At 38.4% G+C, this 18241-nt stretch overlaps 1 protein-coding gene across 2 annotated transcripts in view; it reads left to right on the top strand.

Moving 5' to 3' along the window:
• Positions 1 to 18241, top strand: part of LOC123524457 (uncharacterized) — a 229434-nt gene that overhangs the window by 74433 nt on the left and 136760 nt on the right. For both annotated transcript variants that reach the window (XM_053538851.1, XM_045302666.2), the window contains exon 3: positions 7134 to 7280. In XM_053538851.1, coding sequence (XP_053394826.1) covers positions 7134 to 7280 — 147 coding nt within the window. The remainder of the gene's footprint in view (positions 1 to 7133; positions 7281 to 18241) is intronic.

The raw sequence follows: 18241 nt of genomic DNA, 5'->3' as shown, positions 1-18241 counted from the left end.
GTGGGGGGCACACCCTGTGTGCTACAGACACATTCTAGTTTACAAAAGCATTCTCTAGTTCTTAAATAGTATATGATGGCACCATTAACGGTGGGGGTTTGAACCTCTATATGCAGCTCATCTGGGCATACCATGTGATGCTTTAAGCACTGGTATACAAAATAGGAGTAAAATGACCTCAAGGGGAGGGGTGCGCGCCGGTCATGACAGTTTTGTTACAATAAGGCTGTTATTATTATGTCTCCCCCAGGAGACATATTGTTTTTGCCCTGTCCGTCCGTCCGTCCTTCCATCCGTCCGTACGTCACACTTCATTTCCGAGCAATAACTGGAGAACCATTTGACCTAGAACCTTCAAACTTCATAGGGTTGTAGGGCTGCTGGAGTAGACGGCCCCTATTGTTTTTGGGGTCACTCCGTCAAAGGTCAAGGTCACAGGGGCCTGAACATTGAAAACCATTTCCAATCAATAACTAGAGAACCACTTGACCCAGAATGTTGAAACTTCATAGGATGATTGGTCATGAAGAGTAGATGACCCCTATTGATTTTGGGGTCACTCCGTCAAAGGTCAAGGTCACAGGGGCCTGAACATTGAAAACCATTTCCGATCAATAACTAGAGAACCACTTGACCCAGAATGTTGAAACTTCATAGGATGATTGGTCATGAAGAGTAGATGACCCCTATTGATTTTGGGGTCACTCCATCAAAGGTCAAGGTCACAGGGGCCTGAACATGGAAAACCATTTCCGATCAATAACTAGAGAACCACTTGACCCGGAATGTTGAAACTTCATAGGATGATTGTACATGCAAAGTAGATGACCCCTATCGATTTTGGGGTCACTCCATTAAAGGTCAAGGTCACAGGGGCCTGAACATTGAAAACCATTTCCGGTCAGTAACTTGAGAACCACTTGACCCAGAATGTTGAAACTTAATAGGATGATTGGTCATGCAGAGTAGATGACCCCTAACGATTTTGGGGTCACTCTGTGAAAGGTCAAGGTCACAGGGGCCTGAACATTGAAAACCATTTCCGATCAATAACTAGAGAACCACTTGACCCAGAATGATAAAACTTCATAGGATGATTGGTCATGCAGAGAGGATGACCCCTAACGATTTTAGGGTCACTCTGTTAAAGGTCAAGGCCACAGGGGCCTGAACATGGAAAACCATTTCCAATCAATAACTTGAGAACCTCTCGACCCAGAATGTTGAAACTTCATAGGATGGTTGTTCATGCAGAGTAAATGACCCCTATTGTTTTTGGGGTCAGTCCGTTAAAGGTCAAGGTCACAGGGGCCTGAACATTGATAACCAGTTCCGATCAATAACTTGAGAACCACTTGACCCAGAATGTTGAAACTTCATAGGATGTTTGAACATGCAGAGTAGATGACCCCTATTGATGTTGGGGATCAGTCTATAAAAGGTCAAGGTCACAGTGGCCTGTTCATGTAAAATCATTTTTTGGAAATAACTTGAGAACCACTTGACCTACAATGTTGAAACTTAATAGGATGATTGGACATGCAGAGTAGATGACCCCTATTTATTTTGAGGTCACTTGATCAAAGGTCAAGGTCACAGAAGCCTGAACAGTGACTTGAGAACCACTAGGCCAAGAGTGTTGAAATTTAGCGGGATGACTAGACATGCCAAGTAGATGATCCCTATTGCAGCCAACCATCAGTGTCTCTTTGACTTTCGCTCCTGACTCCTATTGACTTCTTGCCTATAGGACTTTGCATTGGGGGAGACATGCGCTTTTTTACAAAAGCATTTTCTAGTTATTATTGTCATTATTAATATTGTTATAATAATAATTATGATGTACAACTCCATTGAATATATCATTGTATGAAAATAGGCGTTTAATCAAATTACTCAGTTTCAGTTTATAAAAGTAGTTGATAGCTTCAAGTCCCATAACTCTGACCTGCACTTTGGCCAAATTATGCCCCCTTTTGGACTTAGAAAATTCTGGTTTAAGTTTTGCATGCAAGTACATACAGCTATTACTAAAAGGCATATAGATTTTGAAACTTATTTTTTCTTTTTCTAGATCAATTACCAACCTCACTGGATCAAGTCCCATAACTCTGATATGTATTTTGAGCAAATTATGCCCCCTTTTGGACTTAAAAAATCCTGGTTAAAGTTTTACATGCAAGTTACTATCTCCAAAACTAATGCAGATATTGAATTGAAACTTCACATGTGTCTTCGGGGTTATAAAACTAGTTGATAGCATCAAGTCCTATAACTCTGACCGGCTCTTTGGCCAAATTATGCCCCCTTTTGGACTTAGAAAATCCTGGTTAAAGTTTTTCGTGCAAGTACTTACAGTTATTGCTTAAACTTATTTTTTCTTTTCCTAGATCAATTACCAACCTCACTGGGTCAAGTCCCATAACTCTGACATGTATTTTGGACAAATTATGCCCCCCTTTTAGACTGACAAAATCCTGGTTAAAGTTTTATATGCAAGTTTCTATCGCCAAAACTAATGCAGATATTGAATTGAAACTAAACATGTGTCTTTGGGGTAATAAAACTAGCTGATAGCATCAAGTCTCGTAACTCTGACCTGCATTTTGGCCAAATTATGCCCATTTTTGGACTTAGAAAATCCTGGTTTAAGTTTTGCGTGCAAGTACATACAGCTATTATTTAACGGCATATATACTTCAAACTTATTTTTAGCTCACCTGTCACAAAGTGACAAGGTGAGCTTTTGTGATCACGCAGCGTCCGTCGTCCGTCTGTGGTCCGTTCGTTCGTGCGTGCGTAAACTTTTGCTTGTGACCACTCTAGAGGTCACATTTTTCATGGGATCTGTATGAAAATTGTCAGAATGTTCACCTTGATGATATCTAGGTCAAGTTCGAAACTGGGTCATGTGCCATCAAAAACTAGGTCAGTAGGTCTAAAAATAGAAAAACCTTATGACCTCTCTAGAGGCCATATTTTTCAAAAGATCTTCATGAAAATTGGTCAGAATTTTTACCTTGATGATATCTAGGTAAAGTTCGAAACTGGGTCACGTGCCATCAAAAACTAGGTCAGTAGGTCTTAAAATAGAAAAACCTTGTAACCTCTCTAGAGGCCATATTTTTCATAAGATCTTCATGAAAATTGGTCAGAATGTTCATCTTGATGATATCTAGATCAAGTTTGAAACTGGGTCACATGCCTTCAAAAACTAGGTCAGTAGGTCAAATAATAGAAAAACCTTGTGACCTCTCTAGAGGCCATATTTTTCATGGGATCTGTATGAAAGTTGGTCTGAGTGTTCATCTTGTTGATATCTAGGTCAAGTTCGAAACTGGGCCACGTGCGGTTAAAAACTAGGTCAGTAGGTCTAAAAATTGAAAAACCTTGTGAGCTCTCTAGAGGCCATATATTTCACAAGATCTTCATGAAAATTGGTCAGAATGTTCATCTTGATAATATCTAGGTCAAATCGAAACTGGGTCACATGCGGTCAAAAACTAGGTCAGTAGGTCTAAAAATAGAAAAACCTTGTGACCTCTCTAGAGGCCATACTTATGAATGGATCTTCATAAAAATTGGTCAGAATGTTCATCTTGATGATATCTAGGTCAAGTTTGAAAATGGATCAGGTGCCGTCAAAAACTAGGTCAATAGGTCAAATAATAAAAAAACCTTGTGACCTCTCTAGAGGCCATATTTTTCATGGGATCTTTATGAAAGTTGGTCTGAATGTTCATCTTGATGATATCTAGGTCAAGTTCGAAACTGGGTCAACTGCAGTCAAAAACTAGGTCAGTAGGTCTCAAATAGAAAAACCTTGTGACATGTCTAGAGGCCATACTTTTGAATGGATCTTGATGAAAATTGGTCAGAATGTTCACCTTGATGATATCTAGGTCAAGTTCGAAACTGGGTCACGTGCCATCAATAACTTGGTCAGTAGATCAAATAATAAAAAAACGTTGTGACCTCTAGAGGCCATATTTTTCATGGGATCTGTATGAAAATTGGTCTGAATGTTCATCTTGATGATATCAAGGTCAGGTTCAAAACTGGGTCACATGAGCTCAAAAACTAGGTCACTATGTCAAATAATAGAAAAAACGACGTCATACTCATTTCAAAACTGGGTCATATGGGGACAGGTGAGCGATTCAGGACCATCATGGTCCTCATGTTAATTTTTATACGCCCGTTTGAAAAACGGGACGTATTATGGGAACGCCCCTGGAGGGCGGGTGGGCGGATTTTGGTGTCCACAGACTTTGTCCGGAGCATATCTTCTTCATGCATGGAGGGATTTTTATGAAACTTGGCACAAATGTTCACCATCATGAGACGGAGTGTCTTGCGCAAGAACCAGGTCCCTTGGTCTAAGGTCAAGGTCACACTTAGATGTCTAAGGTCAGATACAAGAACGACTTTGTCCGGAGCATATCTTCTTCATGTTTTTTTTAACCCTTTCCCACATCAATACGTTTATCACCGTATCTATCGATTACCAAACAGAAACGTATTGACCCGTTTCTATCGATTACCCGATAAAAATGTATTGGCCATTTGAACAAAAACATCTATCCCCGTATATCATAATCAGTTGCTTTATTTTCTTTCTTTTCCTAAAGAAAAGAATTCTGGATGTTTACTAACGCAAAATATGGGATTTCGTCATCAATATTTGCGTAAAAGATCATGTGGTTACTACTTAAATTTATCGAGTACTTTGCAAAAAAAGACACCAGGGTTTTTTCCTACATGTGCACGACGCTACGTCATGGAAAATTACTGTGAAAACTACTTGCAACTGGCCGGTTCGCGGGACTTTCCTCGTTCTAAAAATAACAACCATTTAACATCTAAGTATTTTTAAATGTGTTAGGTCATGAAGGTCACGTGTGATATATGCGGATTTCCCCTAAACAACAATTTGTGTATACGATGGCTTGGAATTTATGGCTTTACATAATGGGAAGTGTTAATCAAAACAGAAGGACCCCGACTTCCAGATATTTTATGACACCCCAAGAGTTAATTGCAGTGGAAGTCACCCGTGATGTACCGACATTTGATCAGCAAAATATTACGTAATATTATTTAAAAATATTTTAATTTTTAGCACAAGAATTGTAGTCGGTTACGAGTCTCGATGCCAGCGATCTTTTTGCACTTTCAGAAATTTAAGGATCCGTTATTTATGTAGTGTTATTCAGTTTGATGGTTGTTTTTTTTATATAAATACTTACCGATTCCAATTTCGGAAGATGAGTCTATTAACTATAAATCAAACTTTCAAACATCAAAATGAAATTGTATATGAATATCAATGTGAAAGTAATCCAAAACAGAATTTTATGCCTAAAAATATATTTCCCTTACTTTAACACTTTATATCTTCGAAACTCAAAGAGAAACTACAATGAATTTTGTATCATTGGAAGGAGAATTTAAATTGCTATAAACTTTATAGTGACAAAAATAATGTCAAACTTACAGAAAATATTAAAATAATAATATTTTTAACAAAAGTGTGTGTAATCACAAAATAATGCCAACACCTCTGTTCAGATAAGACAGTCACGCTTATCAGCCATATACCGATTATTGATTATTGATTATCACTTATCAGTGTTATGTAAAGGAGGTTACATTGGCTTCTGTTCTGTGTGGTAAAGGGTTAAAGATTAACTTCCCTTAGTTGTTTCTATAAATAACTTACATTGTAACTTTTTTATAATTGACTGTAGGGAAAAACCAAGACCACTTTTCTGTGGTACAACATTGATGTTACTTTCAAATTTTGGGTGTATTTTAAGGTATTTCTACCTGGTAAGGTTTTTTTTTTGTGGACTTAGAAAAATAAAAGAATTATAATAATTTCTAAAAAAACAACATTGTAAACAACCACAAAATTAAAATTCTATTTGCAAATACAGGTGCTAGTGTAAAGAAATTTGCTGCGACGGGCGTATATTGTGACATTCTGGCACTCTTCTAGATCAATTACCATCCTCACTGGGTCAGGTCCCATAACTCTGACTTGTATTTCCGTCCTTCCATCTTCCGTCCTTTAGTCCTTCCATAACATTTCGTGTCCGATCTGTATCTCCTAAACCTTTTGGAGGATAATCATGAAACTTTGATCAAATGATAACCTCATCAAGACGATGTGCAGAACCCATGAGTGAGCCATGTCGGCTCAAGGTCAAGGTCACAACTCAGGGTCAAAGTTTTGAGATTCAATTTTGTGTCCGCTCTGTATCTCCTAAACCCTTTGAAGGATAATCATGAATCTTGGGTCAAATTACTACCTCATCAAGACAATGTGAAGAACTTATGAGTCAGCTATGTTGGCTCAAGGTCAAGGTTACAACTCTGAGTTAAATGTTTGAGCCTTCCATTTTGTGTCCGCTCTGTATCTCCTAAACCCCTTGAAGGAATTTCAAGAAACTTTGGTCAAATGATCACCTCATCAAGATGATGTGCAGTACTCATGAGTCAGCCATGTTGGCTCAAGGTCAAGGTCACAACTCAAGGTCAAAGTTTTGAGCCTTCCATTTTATGTCTGCTCTGTATCTCCTAAACCTCTTGGAGGATTTTAATATTACTTAGCTGTAATATTTCCCTTATTAAGACAATGTGGAGAATTCAAAATTCACCCCTGCCAGCTCAAGGTCAAGGTCACAACTGGATTGTTTAATGGTTCCTCCCAATACCAGTCACTTGTTTAACAAGGCTTTTAGAGGGGGTATGAATGTAGTTGCTCAACAAATAATCAAGGCCTGCTGGTGGTTTGCTGTATTTGAGGGCGTTAGCCCAAGTGGTTTAATATCTGTGCATCAGAACAATGAACTATGATAAATTAGATGACAAACCACAAGAAGATCTTGATTGTTTTCATTCTTACTTGTTCACTGAAATATTTTGATAAAACATACGCTGGGTTCCATTTATCCAAGTAGAAAAGAACCAGATTTCTTGTGGCAATTGATGTCATAATGCTGTCTTGCCAGTCTGCACGTCAACCATTGTTTATCGTGGAATATTATAGAGCTTGAAATTCTTCTTGTTTAACTGGCAGTCAAATCCAGCCATGTGAGAATGTTGATTTGAACATATATACATTTCAGGCACAAGACAGTATAGACAGATTTGAGTATGAACTTGCCCAGAAGTTTTGTCAGCGAGCTCTTGAGATGGAGGCAGATAATGTAAGGGCCCTGGAGACATCTGGAGCCTTGCTTATTGATCTTGGAAATTTAGAGGCTGCTAAACAGGTACATAAGGCTATTATAAATTAATTGCTTGATTATCATTAAAAACTGAGGGGTGGTGTTGGGTGAGGGGGGTGGGGGAAAGCATGTAGTGCATATGTGCTTGTGTCTGAGCATATATTTCTGTGTGCACAAAATCACATACAGTCAATTGTGTTCTGCCAGGTTTGTCAATAAGAACTGACCGCTGGCGGAAATGGATGGTTCAGATCTAAAAAGAAAATTGTTTGTTTTGGGTAACTAACCCTACCTTGTTTTCCCGCTGACCCTAGCAGTTTTTTTTTAAAGAGCGGGGCGTATTATGTGAACACCCGTGGCGGCGGGTGGCGGGAGGGTGGTCGGCGTCCAAAGCATGTCTGCTGTCTAAGTCAAACAGTTTTCATCTGATCTTCACCAAATTTGCTGGCAATGTTTGTGGGCATAATTTCTTGGCCAAGTTCGACAACCAGTCGAATCGCCCAAGGCACTCTAGGATTATTTCCCTTGAATTACTCCAAAAACTGTGAATTTAACCTTGTCCGCTCTTTAAGTCGAACAGTTTTCATCCTATCTTCACCAAACTTGCTGACAATATTTTTGGGCATAATATGTCAGCCAGGTATGATAACAGAATGACACCAAACTTCACAGGAAAAACCCTTGGGTCGCCCCCTTTCAAAATTGTTCAAAGAATTGAATTCCATGCAGAACTCTGGTTGCTATGGCAATCGAAAGGAAATTTTTTAAAGATCTTCTTGTCCTAATCCACAAGGCATAGAGCCTTGATATTTGGCGTGTGACATCATCTAATGGTCCTCTATAAAGATTGTTCAAATTGTGCCCCTGGGGTTAAAAGAGGCCTCACCCCGGGGGTCACATGTTTTACATAGACTTATATAGGAAAAAACTAAAGAAATCTTCTTGTCCAAAACTGCAAGGCATAGAGCCTAAATACTTAACATGTGGCATCATTTAATGGTCCTCTATGAAGATTGTTCAAATTATGCCCCTGGGGTGAAAAGAGGCCCCACCCCGGGGGTCACAAATTTTACATAGACTTATATAGGAGAAAACTTTAAAAATCTTCTTGTCTGAAACCACAAAACCTAGGCTTTTAATATTTGGTATGTTGCATTGCCTTGTGGTCCTCTACCAAAATTGTTCAAATTGTGCCCCTAGGGTGAAAAGAGGCCCCGCCCCGGGTGTCACAAGTTTTACATAGACTTTTATAGGAAGAAAACTTTAAAAATATTCTTGTCTGAAAGTTCAAGGCCTAGGCCTTTGATATTTGGTATGTAGCATTACCTAGTGGATCTCTAACAAGATTGTTCAAATTATGCCCCTGGGATGAAAAGAGGTCCCACCCTTGGGGTCACTTGTTATATGAGTTTAATAGGAATAAATACTTAAAAAATGGTCAGATCATATTTCCTAGACTGTTTAATTATAATTACCTGATGACCAATTACCTGATGACCCCAAGCTATAAGGGGTCACTTGACTGTGACCTTGACCTACTGACCTACTTTCTTGTTTTTTAAGATACAGTCTTGAAATTTGGATGACATGTACAGTTTTGCACACCGATCTTAAAACTGAATCTCAGTGACCATGAATGTGACCTACTGACCTACTTTCTTGTTTCTAGCTTACGTGAGCCAAAGGCTCATTGTGAGCTTTTGTGACTGCTCATTGTCAGTCGTCCGACGTCAGTCGTTGTCCGTCCGGCAACATTTTCTAAAAAATCTTCTTCTTGAAAACCACTTGGCAGAATTACACTAAACTTCACAGGAATGATCCTTGGGTGGTCCCCTTTCAGAATTATTTAAAGAATTGAATTCCAAGCAGAACTCTGGTTGCCATGGCAACTGAAAGGAAAAACTTTAAAAATCTTCTTGTCCAAAACCGCAAGTCATAGAGCCTTGATATTTTGCATGTGACATCATCTAATGGTCCTCTATGAAGATTGTCCAGATTATGCCCCTGGGGTGAAAAGAGGCCTCACCCCGGGGGTTACAAGTTTTACATAGACTTATATAGGAAAAAACTTTAAAAATCTTCTTGTCTGAAATCACAAGACCTAGGCCTTTGATATTTGGTAGGTAGCATTGCCTTGTAGTCCTCTACCAAAATTGTTCAAATTATAACTCTGGGGTGAAAAGAGGCCCCGCCCTGGGGGGTCTCAAGTTTTACATATATAGGAAAATACTTTAAAAATATTCTTTTCCATGGTTCGCACAGGTCTTGAAATGTACATGAATTTGATGCCTAGTACTTGAAAAGTACTTGAATTTGAAACTGCCAAAAACTCCTTGAAAAGTTCTTGAATTTTGAAAAAAAAAAGAAAGTAAATTTTGATAAATTGTCCTTTAATTAATGTTCTGCGAATAGAAAATCAGAAAAAAATAACAGATCAGACCAAAATATAAAACGAAAGATGAACAAATGACAAACCTATCTTCGACAGGGCTTACCGACGAGTAAATGATAGTACGGTACCATACCGGGACGTGTTTTAGTACACTAAACGCAATTATCACAGCATGAAATTTTATCAGTGCTGAATTGAAGGTCATTTCCAGGTTATTGTCGCGTTGTTTATTTTGTAGAAAATCGACAGAATTCGTCATGAGTAAAAGAAATAAATGCGACAAATGCGATTTTGTAGTCCTTGAAAATGGGGAAAAAAACATTAATTTTGTTTTGAAAGTTCTGTATGTTGCTCGGGTGAGTTTTTCTGATCGCTCGATGTCCGGCGTCTGTCGTCTGTGTGTCTGTCTGTCGTCTGTCATCTGTCAACATTTGGCTTGTGTATGCGATAGAGGCTGTATTTTTCAACTGATCTTCATGATATTTGGTCAGAATGATTACCTTGATGAAATCTAGGCCCAGTTCGAAAATGGGTAATCTGGGGTCAAAAACTAGGTCACTAGGTCATATCAAAGAAAAACATTGTGTATGCGATAGAGGCTGTATTTTTCAATTAATCTTCATGAATTTTGGTCAGAATGATAACCTTGATGAAATCTAGGCCGACTTTGAAAATGGGTCATCTGGGGTCAAAAACTAGGTCACTAGGTCAAATGAAAGAAAAACCTTGTGCATGCGATAGAGGCTGTATTTTTCAATTAATCTTCATGAATTTTGGTCAGAATGATAACCTTGATAAAATCTAAATCGAGTCCGAAAATGGGTCATCTGGGGTCAGAAACTAGGTCACTAGGTCAAATCAAAGAAAAAGCTTGTATATGCGATAGAGGCTGTATTTTTCGATTGATCTTCCTGAAATTAAGTCAAAATAATAACCTTAATGAAATATAGGCCGAGATTGAAAATGGGTCATTTTGGATCAAAAAGTAGGTCACTAGGTCAAATCAAAGAAAAACCTTGTGTATGCGATAGATGCTGTATTTTTCAATTGATCTTCATGAAATTTGGTCAGAATGATTGCATTGATAAAATATTAGTCAAGTTTTAATATGGGTCATCTGGGGTCAAAAATTAGGTCACTAGGTCAAATCAAAGAAAAACTTTGTGTATGCAATAGAAGCTGTATTTTTAAATAAATCTTCATGAAATTATGTCTTAATAATAGCCTTGATGAAATCTAGGTCAAGTTTGAATATGGGTCATCTTGGATCAAAAAGTAGGTCACTAGGTCAAATCAAAGAAAAAACTTGTGTACGCTATAGAGGCTGTATTTTTCAACTGATCTTCATGAAATTTGGTCAAAATGATTGCCTTGATAAAATCTACGTTGAGTTTGATTATGGGTCATCTGGGGTCAGAAAGTAGGTCACTAGGTCAAATCAAAGAAACACCTTGTGCATGTGATAGAGGCTGTATTTTTCAACTGATCTTCATGAAATTTTGTCAGAATGATAGCCTTGATGAAATTTGGGTCAAGTTTGAATATGGATAAGCTGGGTTTAAAAACTAGGTCACTAGGTTAAATAATGGAAAAACCTTGTGTATGCAATAGGGGCTGCATTTTACACTGGATTTCATAATATTTGTTCAGAATGGTTGCCTTGATGAAATCTAGGTCAAGTTCGAATATGGGTAGTCTGGGGTCAAAAACTAGGTCACTAGGTCAAATCAAAGAAAAACCTTCTGTATGCGTTAGAGGCTGTATTTTTCAATTGATCTTCTTGCATTTTGGTCAGAATGATAGCCTTGATGAACTCTAGGTTAAGTTTGAATATGGGTCAAAAACTAGGTCACTAGGTCAGGTCAAAGAAAATACTTGTTTATACTCAAGATTTTTTGCTCCAATTTTAATGATAATTGGTCAGAATATTTTTTCCATGAAATCATTAGGTCAAACATGTTTACACTGTTATGGTGTGTTTCTCAGGTGAGCGACCTAGGCCCATCTTGGCCCTCTTGTTTGATATTTGGTATGTTGCATTGCCTTGTGGTCCTCTACCAAAATTTTTCAAATTATGCCCTTGGGGTGAAAAGAGGCCCTGCCCAGTAGGGTTGCAAGTTTTACATAGACTTTAAAAATCTTCTTGCCAGAAACTGCAAGGCATAGGCTTTTGATATTTAGTATGTTGCCATGCCTAGTGTTCCTCTACCAAAATTGTTCAAATTATGCCCCTTGGGTGAAAAGAGGCCATGCCCTTGGGGTCCCAGATTTAACATGGACATATTTATAGGGAAAAAAGAATCTTCTGGACTGAAAGTTCAAGGCCTATGCCTTTGGTATTTGGTATGTAGCATTGCCTAGTCGATCTCTAACAAGATTGCCCAAATTATGCCCCTAGAGTGAAAAAAGCCCTGGGGGTCACTTGTTACGTGTATATGAGTAATATAGGAATAAATACTTCAAAAGTTATCAGATTATATTTCCTAGACTTCTTAATTATAATTACCTGATGACCCCAAGTGATAAGGGGTCTTTTGACTGTGACCTTGAACTACTGACCTACTTTCTTGTTTTTTAAGATACAGTCTTGAAGTTTGGATGACATGACAGTTGTACAGTTTTGCACATCAATCTTCAACCAGACTTTCAGTGACCATGAATGTGACCTACTGACTTTCTAATATTTTAGCATCAGTTTGCCATTTTAAATATGTGGCTTATATTACTCAGGTGAGCGATTCAGGATCATCATGACTGTTCAAATTATGCCCCAGGGGCGAAAGGAAGCCCCGCGATGTGGGTCACTTGTTATATAAGTTATACAGGAAAAAATACTTCAAAAATTATCTGATCATATTTCCTAGACTGTTTAATTATAATTACCTGATGAACCCAAGTAATAAGGGGTCATTTGCCTGTGACCTTGACCTACTGACCTACTTCCTTGTTAGCTCACCTGAGCACGAAATGCTCAAAGGTGAGCTTTTGTGATCGCCCAGTGTCCATCGTCCGTCATCGTCCGTCGTCCGTCAGTCTTCCGTCGTCAACAATTTGACTGTTAACACTCTAGAGGTCACAATTTTGGCCCAATCTTAATGAAACTTAGTCAGAATGTTACCCTCAATAAAATCTTGGACGAGTTCGATATTGCATCATCTGGGATCAAAAACTAGGTCACCAGGTCAAATCAAAGGAAAAGCTTGTTAACACTCTAGAGGTCACAACTTTGGCCCAATCTTAATGAAACCTGGACAGGAAGTTACTCTCAATAAAATCTTGGACAAATTTGATATTGGGTCATCTGGGGTCAAAAACTAGGTCACCAAGTCAAATCAAAGGAAAAGCTTGTTAACACTCTAGAGGTCACAATTTTGTCCCAATCTTAATGAAACTTGGTCAGAATGTTACCCTCAATAAAATCTTGGACGAGTTTGATATATTGGGTCATCTGGGGTCAAAAACTAGGTCACAAAGTCCGATCAAAGGAAAAGCTTTTTAACACTCTAGAGGTCACAATTTTGTCCCGATCTTAATGAAACTTGGTCAGAATATTACTCTCAATAAAATCTTGGACGAGTTCGATATTGGGTCATCTGGGGTCAAAAACTAGGTCACCAGGTCAAATCAAAGGAAAAGCTCATTAACACCCTAGAGGTCACAATTTTAGCCCAATCTTAATGAGACTTGGCCAGAATGTTATCCTCAATAAAATCTTGGATGAGTTCGATATTAGGTCATCTGGGGTCAGAAACTAGGTCACCAGGTCAAATCAAAGGAAAAGCTTGTTAACACTGTAGAGGCCACATTTATGACTGTATCTTCATGAGTCTTGGTCAGAATGTTAATCTTGATTCTCTCAAGGTCCAGTTTGAATCTGGGTCATGTAGGATCAAAAACTAGGTCACCAGGTCAAATCAAAGGAAAAGCTAGTTAACACTGTAGAGACCACCTTTATGACCTTATCTTAATGAAACTTGGTCAGAATGTTGATCTTGATGATCTATAGGTCATGTTCGAATCTGGGTCTCAGTGTGGGGTCAAAAACTAGGGCACCGGGTCAAATCAAAGGAAAAGCTAGTTAACACTTTTGAGATCACATTTATGACCATATCTTTATGAAACTTGGTCAGAATGTTAATCTTGATGATCTTTAGGTCAATAGGTCAGGTGAGCGATACAGGGCCTTCATGGCCCTCTTGTTTCTTAAGATACAGCCTTGAAATTTGAATGACAGATACAGTTTTGCACACAGATCTTAAAACTGACTTTTAGTGACCATGAAATTGACCGACTGACCTACTTTCTTAATATTTTAGCATCAGTTCTACATTTGAAAAAGTAGCTCATATTACTCAGGTGAGCGATCCAGGGTCATCATGACCCTCTTATTTTTTTGATTGCTCAATTTCCCTTAGAGTTATTGCCCTTGATTTCATGAAAATTCTACGTCAGGAGCCATATCTAGGAAGTGGTTGGGAATATTTAGATAAAATATTGTATTGTAAAATGCTTGTTTACACTCAAGAGGCCATGATTTTTTGTCCAATCTTAATGAAAATTGGTCAGAATATTTGTCTCCATGAAATCACTAGGTAAAACTTGTTTACACTGTTATGGGGTGTTACACAGGTGAGCAACCTAGCGCCATCTTGGCCCTCTTATATGGACTTATATAGGGAAAAACTCTGAAAATTTTCTGGTCCAAAACCACAGGACCTATGGCTTTGATATTTGATATTTGATATGTAGCATCATCTAGTGGTCTGCTACCAAGTTTGTTCAAAATACCCCCCTAGTGCCAAATATGGCCAAACCTGTCCTCCGCAAGTAACTGCCAGCTTCCCCACAGAGGACAGGTTTGTACTGGTACAGAATCCAGGAACACTAGTTAGGTTTACTGCCCGCCGTTACACGACTGAAATACTGTTGAAAAACGGCGTTAAACCCAAAACAAACAAACAAACAAACAACAAACATGGCAGCCAGAGGGCGTGATCACTTTTCTCCATATGTATATAGTGGAAACTTTAAAAAATCTTCTTGTATGAAACTGCTGGCCTGATTTTGAAATAATTTTACACAAATGGTCCTTGTGTGACCCTCTACCAAGATTGTTCAGATTATACCGATTCGTCAAAAAACATGGCCGCCAGAGGGCGTGGTCACTTTTCCCTTTAAGTATAGAGTGGAATCTTTAAAAATTTTCTTTTTGAAACTGTGGCCCGAAAACCTTCTTGTCCAAAAGCACAGGGCCTAGGGCTTTGATATTTGGTATTTAGAATCATCTAGTGTCCTCTACCAGGGTCAAATATGGCCCCGCCCCGGGGGTCACATGGTTTATATAGACTTATATAGGGAAAAACTTTGAAAATCTTTTTGTCTGAAACCACAAGGCCTAGGGCTTTGATATTTTGTATGTGACATCATCTAGTGGTTCTCTATTAAGATTGTTTCAAATTTTTTCCCTAGGGTCAAAAATGGCCCCGCCCTGGAGGTCACATGGTTTACATAGACTTATATAGGGAAAACTTTAAAAATGTTCTTGTCCAAAACCACAAAGCCTTAAGGGCTTTGATATTTGTAATGTAGCATCATCTAGTGGTTCTTTACCAAGTTTGTTCAAATAGTCCCCCTAGGGTCAAATATGGCCCGCTCTGGCGGTCACATGGTTTATATAGACTTATATAGGGAAAAACTTTAAAAACCTTTTTCCATATCCTACAAGATTCAAATTTGGACCACATGTATAGTTTTGAGTGGCTAGATGAACCTATCAATACTTGTACCATTACATTATGCAAACACACTTAAATCCTTATACTCAGGTGAGGGCTTTAGGGTCAATGACACTCTTGTTAATATTCTTAAACCTGAACTACTGACCTACTTTCATGTTTTTGAAGCTGCAGGAAAGAAATTAGGATCACCAGTTTAATTTTTATAAGATTTCAGTAGTTATCTTGAATAATCTTTACCATGACCTACTCACCTAGTTTCTGGCTCGACTATTCAAAGAATAGTAGAGCTATTGGACTCACCCGTGTGTCGGCGTCAGCGTCTGCGTCTGCATCGGCGTCTCGATTTGGTTAAGTTTTTGTATGTAAACTGGTATCTCAGTAACCACTATTGGGAATGGATTGAAACTTCACACACTTGTTAAATGTGATAAACTGACTTACATTGCACAGGTTCCAAAACTATTTTGCTTTTTAGCTCACCTGTCACATAGTGACAAGGTGAGCTTTTGTGATCATCCTTTGTCCGTCGTCAGTCCATGCGTCCGTCTGTCCGTCAACAATTTCTTGTCTGCCAATAGAGGTTTCATTTATGATTTTATTAGTCCCCTACTGGTTGAAAACCAGTTTCTGGGACTATAGGAATGCGCTTTTCCGTCTGTCCGTCATTCTGTCCGTCTTTCGTGTCTGGTCCATAACTCTGCCATCCATGAAGGGACTTTAATATTACTTAGCACGAATGTACCTAATAATAAGACGATGTGTCATGCACAACTTTCAGACCCCTAGCTCAAAGGTCAAGGTCACACTTGGCAGTCAGATGTTAACATGACATGAACAGGGTCTGTTTCTTGTCTGGTCCATAACTCTGTGCCATCCATGAAGGTATTTTAATATAACTTGGCACAAATGTTCCCCATGATGAGATGACATGTCTTGCACAAAACCCGGACCCCTAGCTCAAAGGTCAAGGTCACAATTGGAGGTCAAAAGTCAATAGGTTTTTTGTCGAGCTCGCTTGTGGAAACAAAGACATAGTTGTCCAAATGATTGTTCGGTGTATGTGCGTGCGTGCGTCCGTCCGGATTTGTTTGTCCGGACCATAACTTTGACATGCATTGAGCAATCTTGTTTATATTCGGCATGAGTGTTAACCACAGTGAGACGGAGTGTCATACGCAAACCGCAGTTCCTATCTCAAGGTCAAGGTCACAGTTAGAGGTCAAAGGTCAAATTCAATATTGACTTTGTCCGGAGCATTTCTTCTTCATGCATGGAGGGATTTTGATGTAACTTGGCACAAATGTTCACCATCGTGAGACGGAGTGTCATGCACAAGAATCAGGTCCCTAGGTCTAAGGTCAAGGTCACACTTAGAGGTCAAAGGATCCAAGAATGACAACTTTGTCCGGAGCATTTCTTCTTCATGCATGGAGGGATTTTGATGTAACTTGGCACAATTGTTCACCATCATGAGACGGAGTGTCATGGGCAAAAACCTAGAATTACTTCCCTTTGTTGTTACTATAAATAGCTTATTTTGTAACTTTTTTATTACTGGTCGTAGGGAAAAATCAAGACCACTTTTCTGTAGTACAACATGCATGTTACATCCAATTTTGAGGTTTATTTTGACCTATCTCTACTGGTAAGGATTTTTGTGTAGACTTTGATTTTTTTTTTTTTTTTTTTTTTAAGAAACACGGTCGGCTCAAAAGTTAGGGATGGGCGAATAATAGAGACAAATCACCAGCAAACATTCAAAATCTTGATGTAATATTTATTTTCAAACATACAGGTGACTAAGAAAGTAATGATGTGATAGTCGTACAAAAATCGATAAGGGCCGTACTAGATAGGTACTATAACTGGCCAAGCTAAACTCACAAAATACATGATTAAATTTAATTTATTCTGTCATGAATATAGTATTAAGTATTTTTGTTCATGATTCTGTCATTTTCAAGCAAATTTAAACAACACCCTATTGTTTTAGATCAAAGCGCCTTGAATCCAATATTGATTAAATTTCCCTTGCGGGACCCCTGTCTTGAAATGCCAGACTAGTGACGTGACGTAATTACGAAAAGTGTGCACCTTTGCATTAGCACATTTTTACCTGGGTCAATACACATTACATGTATATATGATATGGCGGCATGTGTGTTAGTTTCAGTTAAAGCAGCCATAAAAGGTTATCATGTTCATAAAAATAATCATCCTTTCGGAACTATACTGACATGCATATTAGAACCTGAAAACGAACACAGTGATATTGTTCGTGCAAGGAGTGGGCATTGAAATACTGTGTTCATATAAAATATATGGAATTAAAGACAAGAAAAGTGATGTACGATCTTACATCAGAAGGGAAGTAAGAAAACTCTCTGTTTAACTGATAAAAGGTAGGATTATTTTCTAAGATTCATAGGATGGGTGCTTATTAGATAACATCGTATTTTTGATTTTTTTCTTGAAAAAGGCCGTTTTTTTTTTTTTACAAAATGTTGGGACTGGGCTTTTATTAGAGCATGGGCTATAAATAGAATTATTACGGTACTTCCCTCGTTGTTACTACAAATAACTTATATTGTAATTTTTTGCAATCTTTTTTTTTTATTTGGCATAAATGTTTGCCTCAATGAGACAGAGTGTCGTGTGCAGCTCCCAGTCCTTTTGACAGCTGACGGGCTCAACATGTTGCCCGTGGGCATCTAGTTTTCCTGTCCAGTCCAGAACTCTGTCATCTGTCAAGGGATTTTAATATAACTTGGCATAAATATTCCCCATGATGAGATGACGTGTCGTGCGCAACACCCAGAACCCTAGCTTAAAGGTCAAGGTCACACTTGGAGATCAAAGGTCAATGGGACATTTTT

The sequence above is a fragment of the Mercenaria mercenaria genome, chromosome 3 (assembly GCF_021730395.1).
Source record: "Mercenaria mercenaria strain notata chromosome 3, MADL_Memer_1, whole genome shotgun sequence".
In the NCBI taxonomy this organism is placed as follows: domain Eukaryota; kingdom Metazoa; phylum Mollusca; class Bivalvia; order Venerida; family Veneridae; genus Mercenaria; species Mercenaria mercenaria.
Note: the sequence above shows the minus strand (reverse complement) of the source record. Positions and strands in the feature narration are given on the sequence as shown.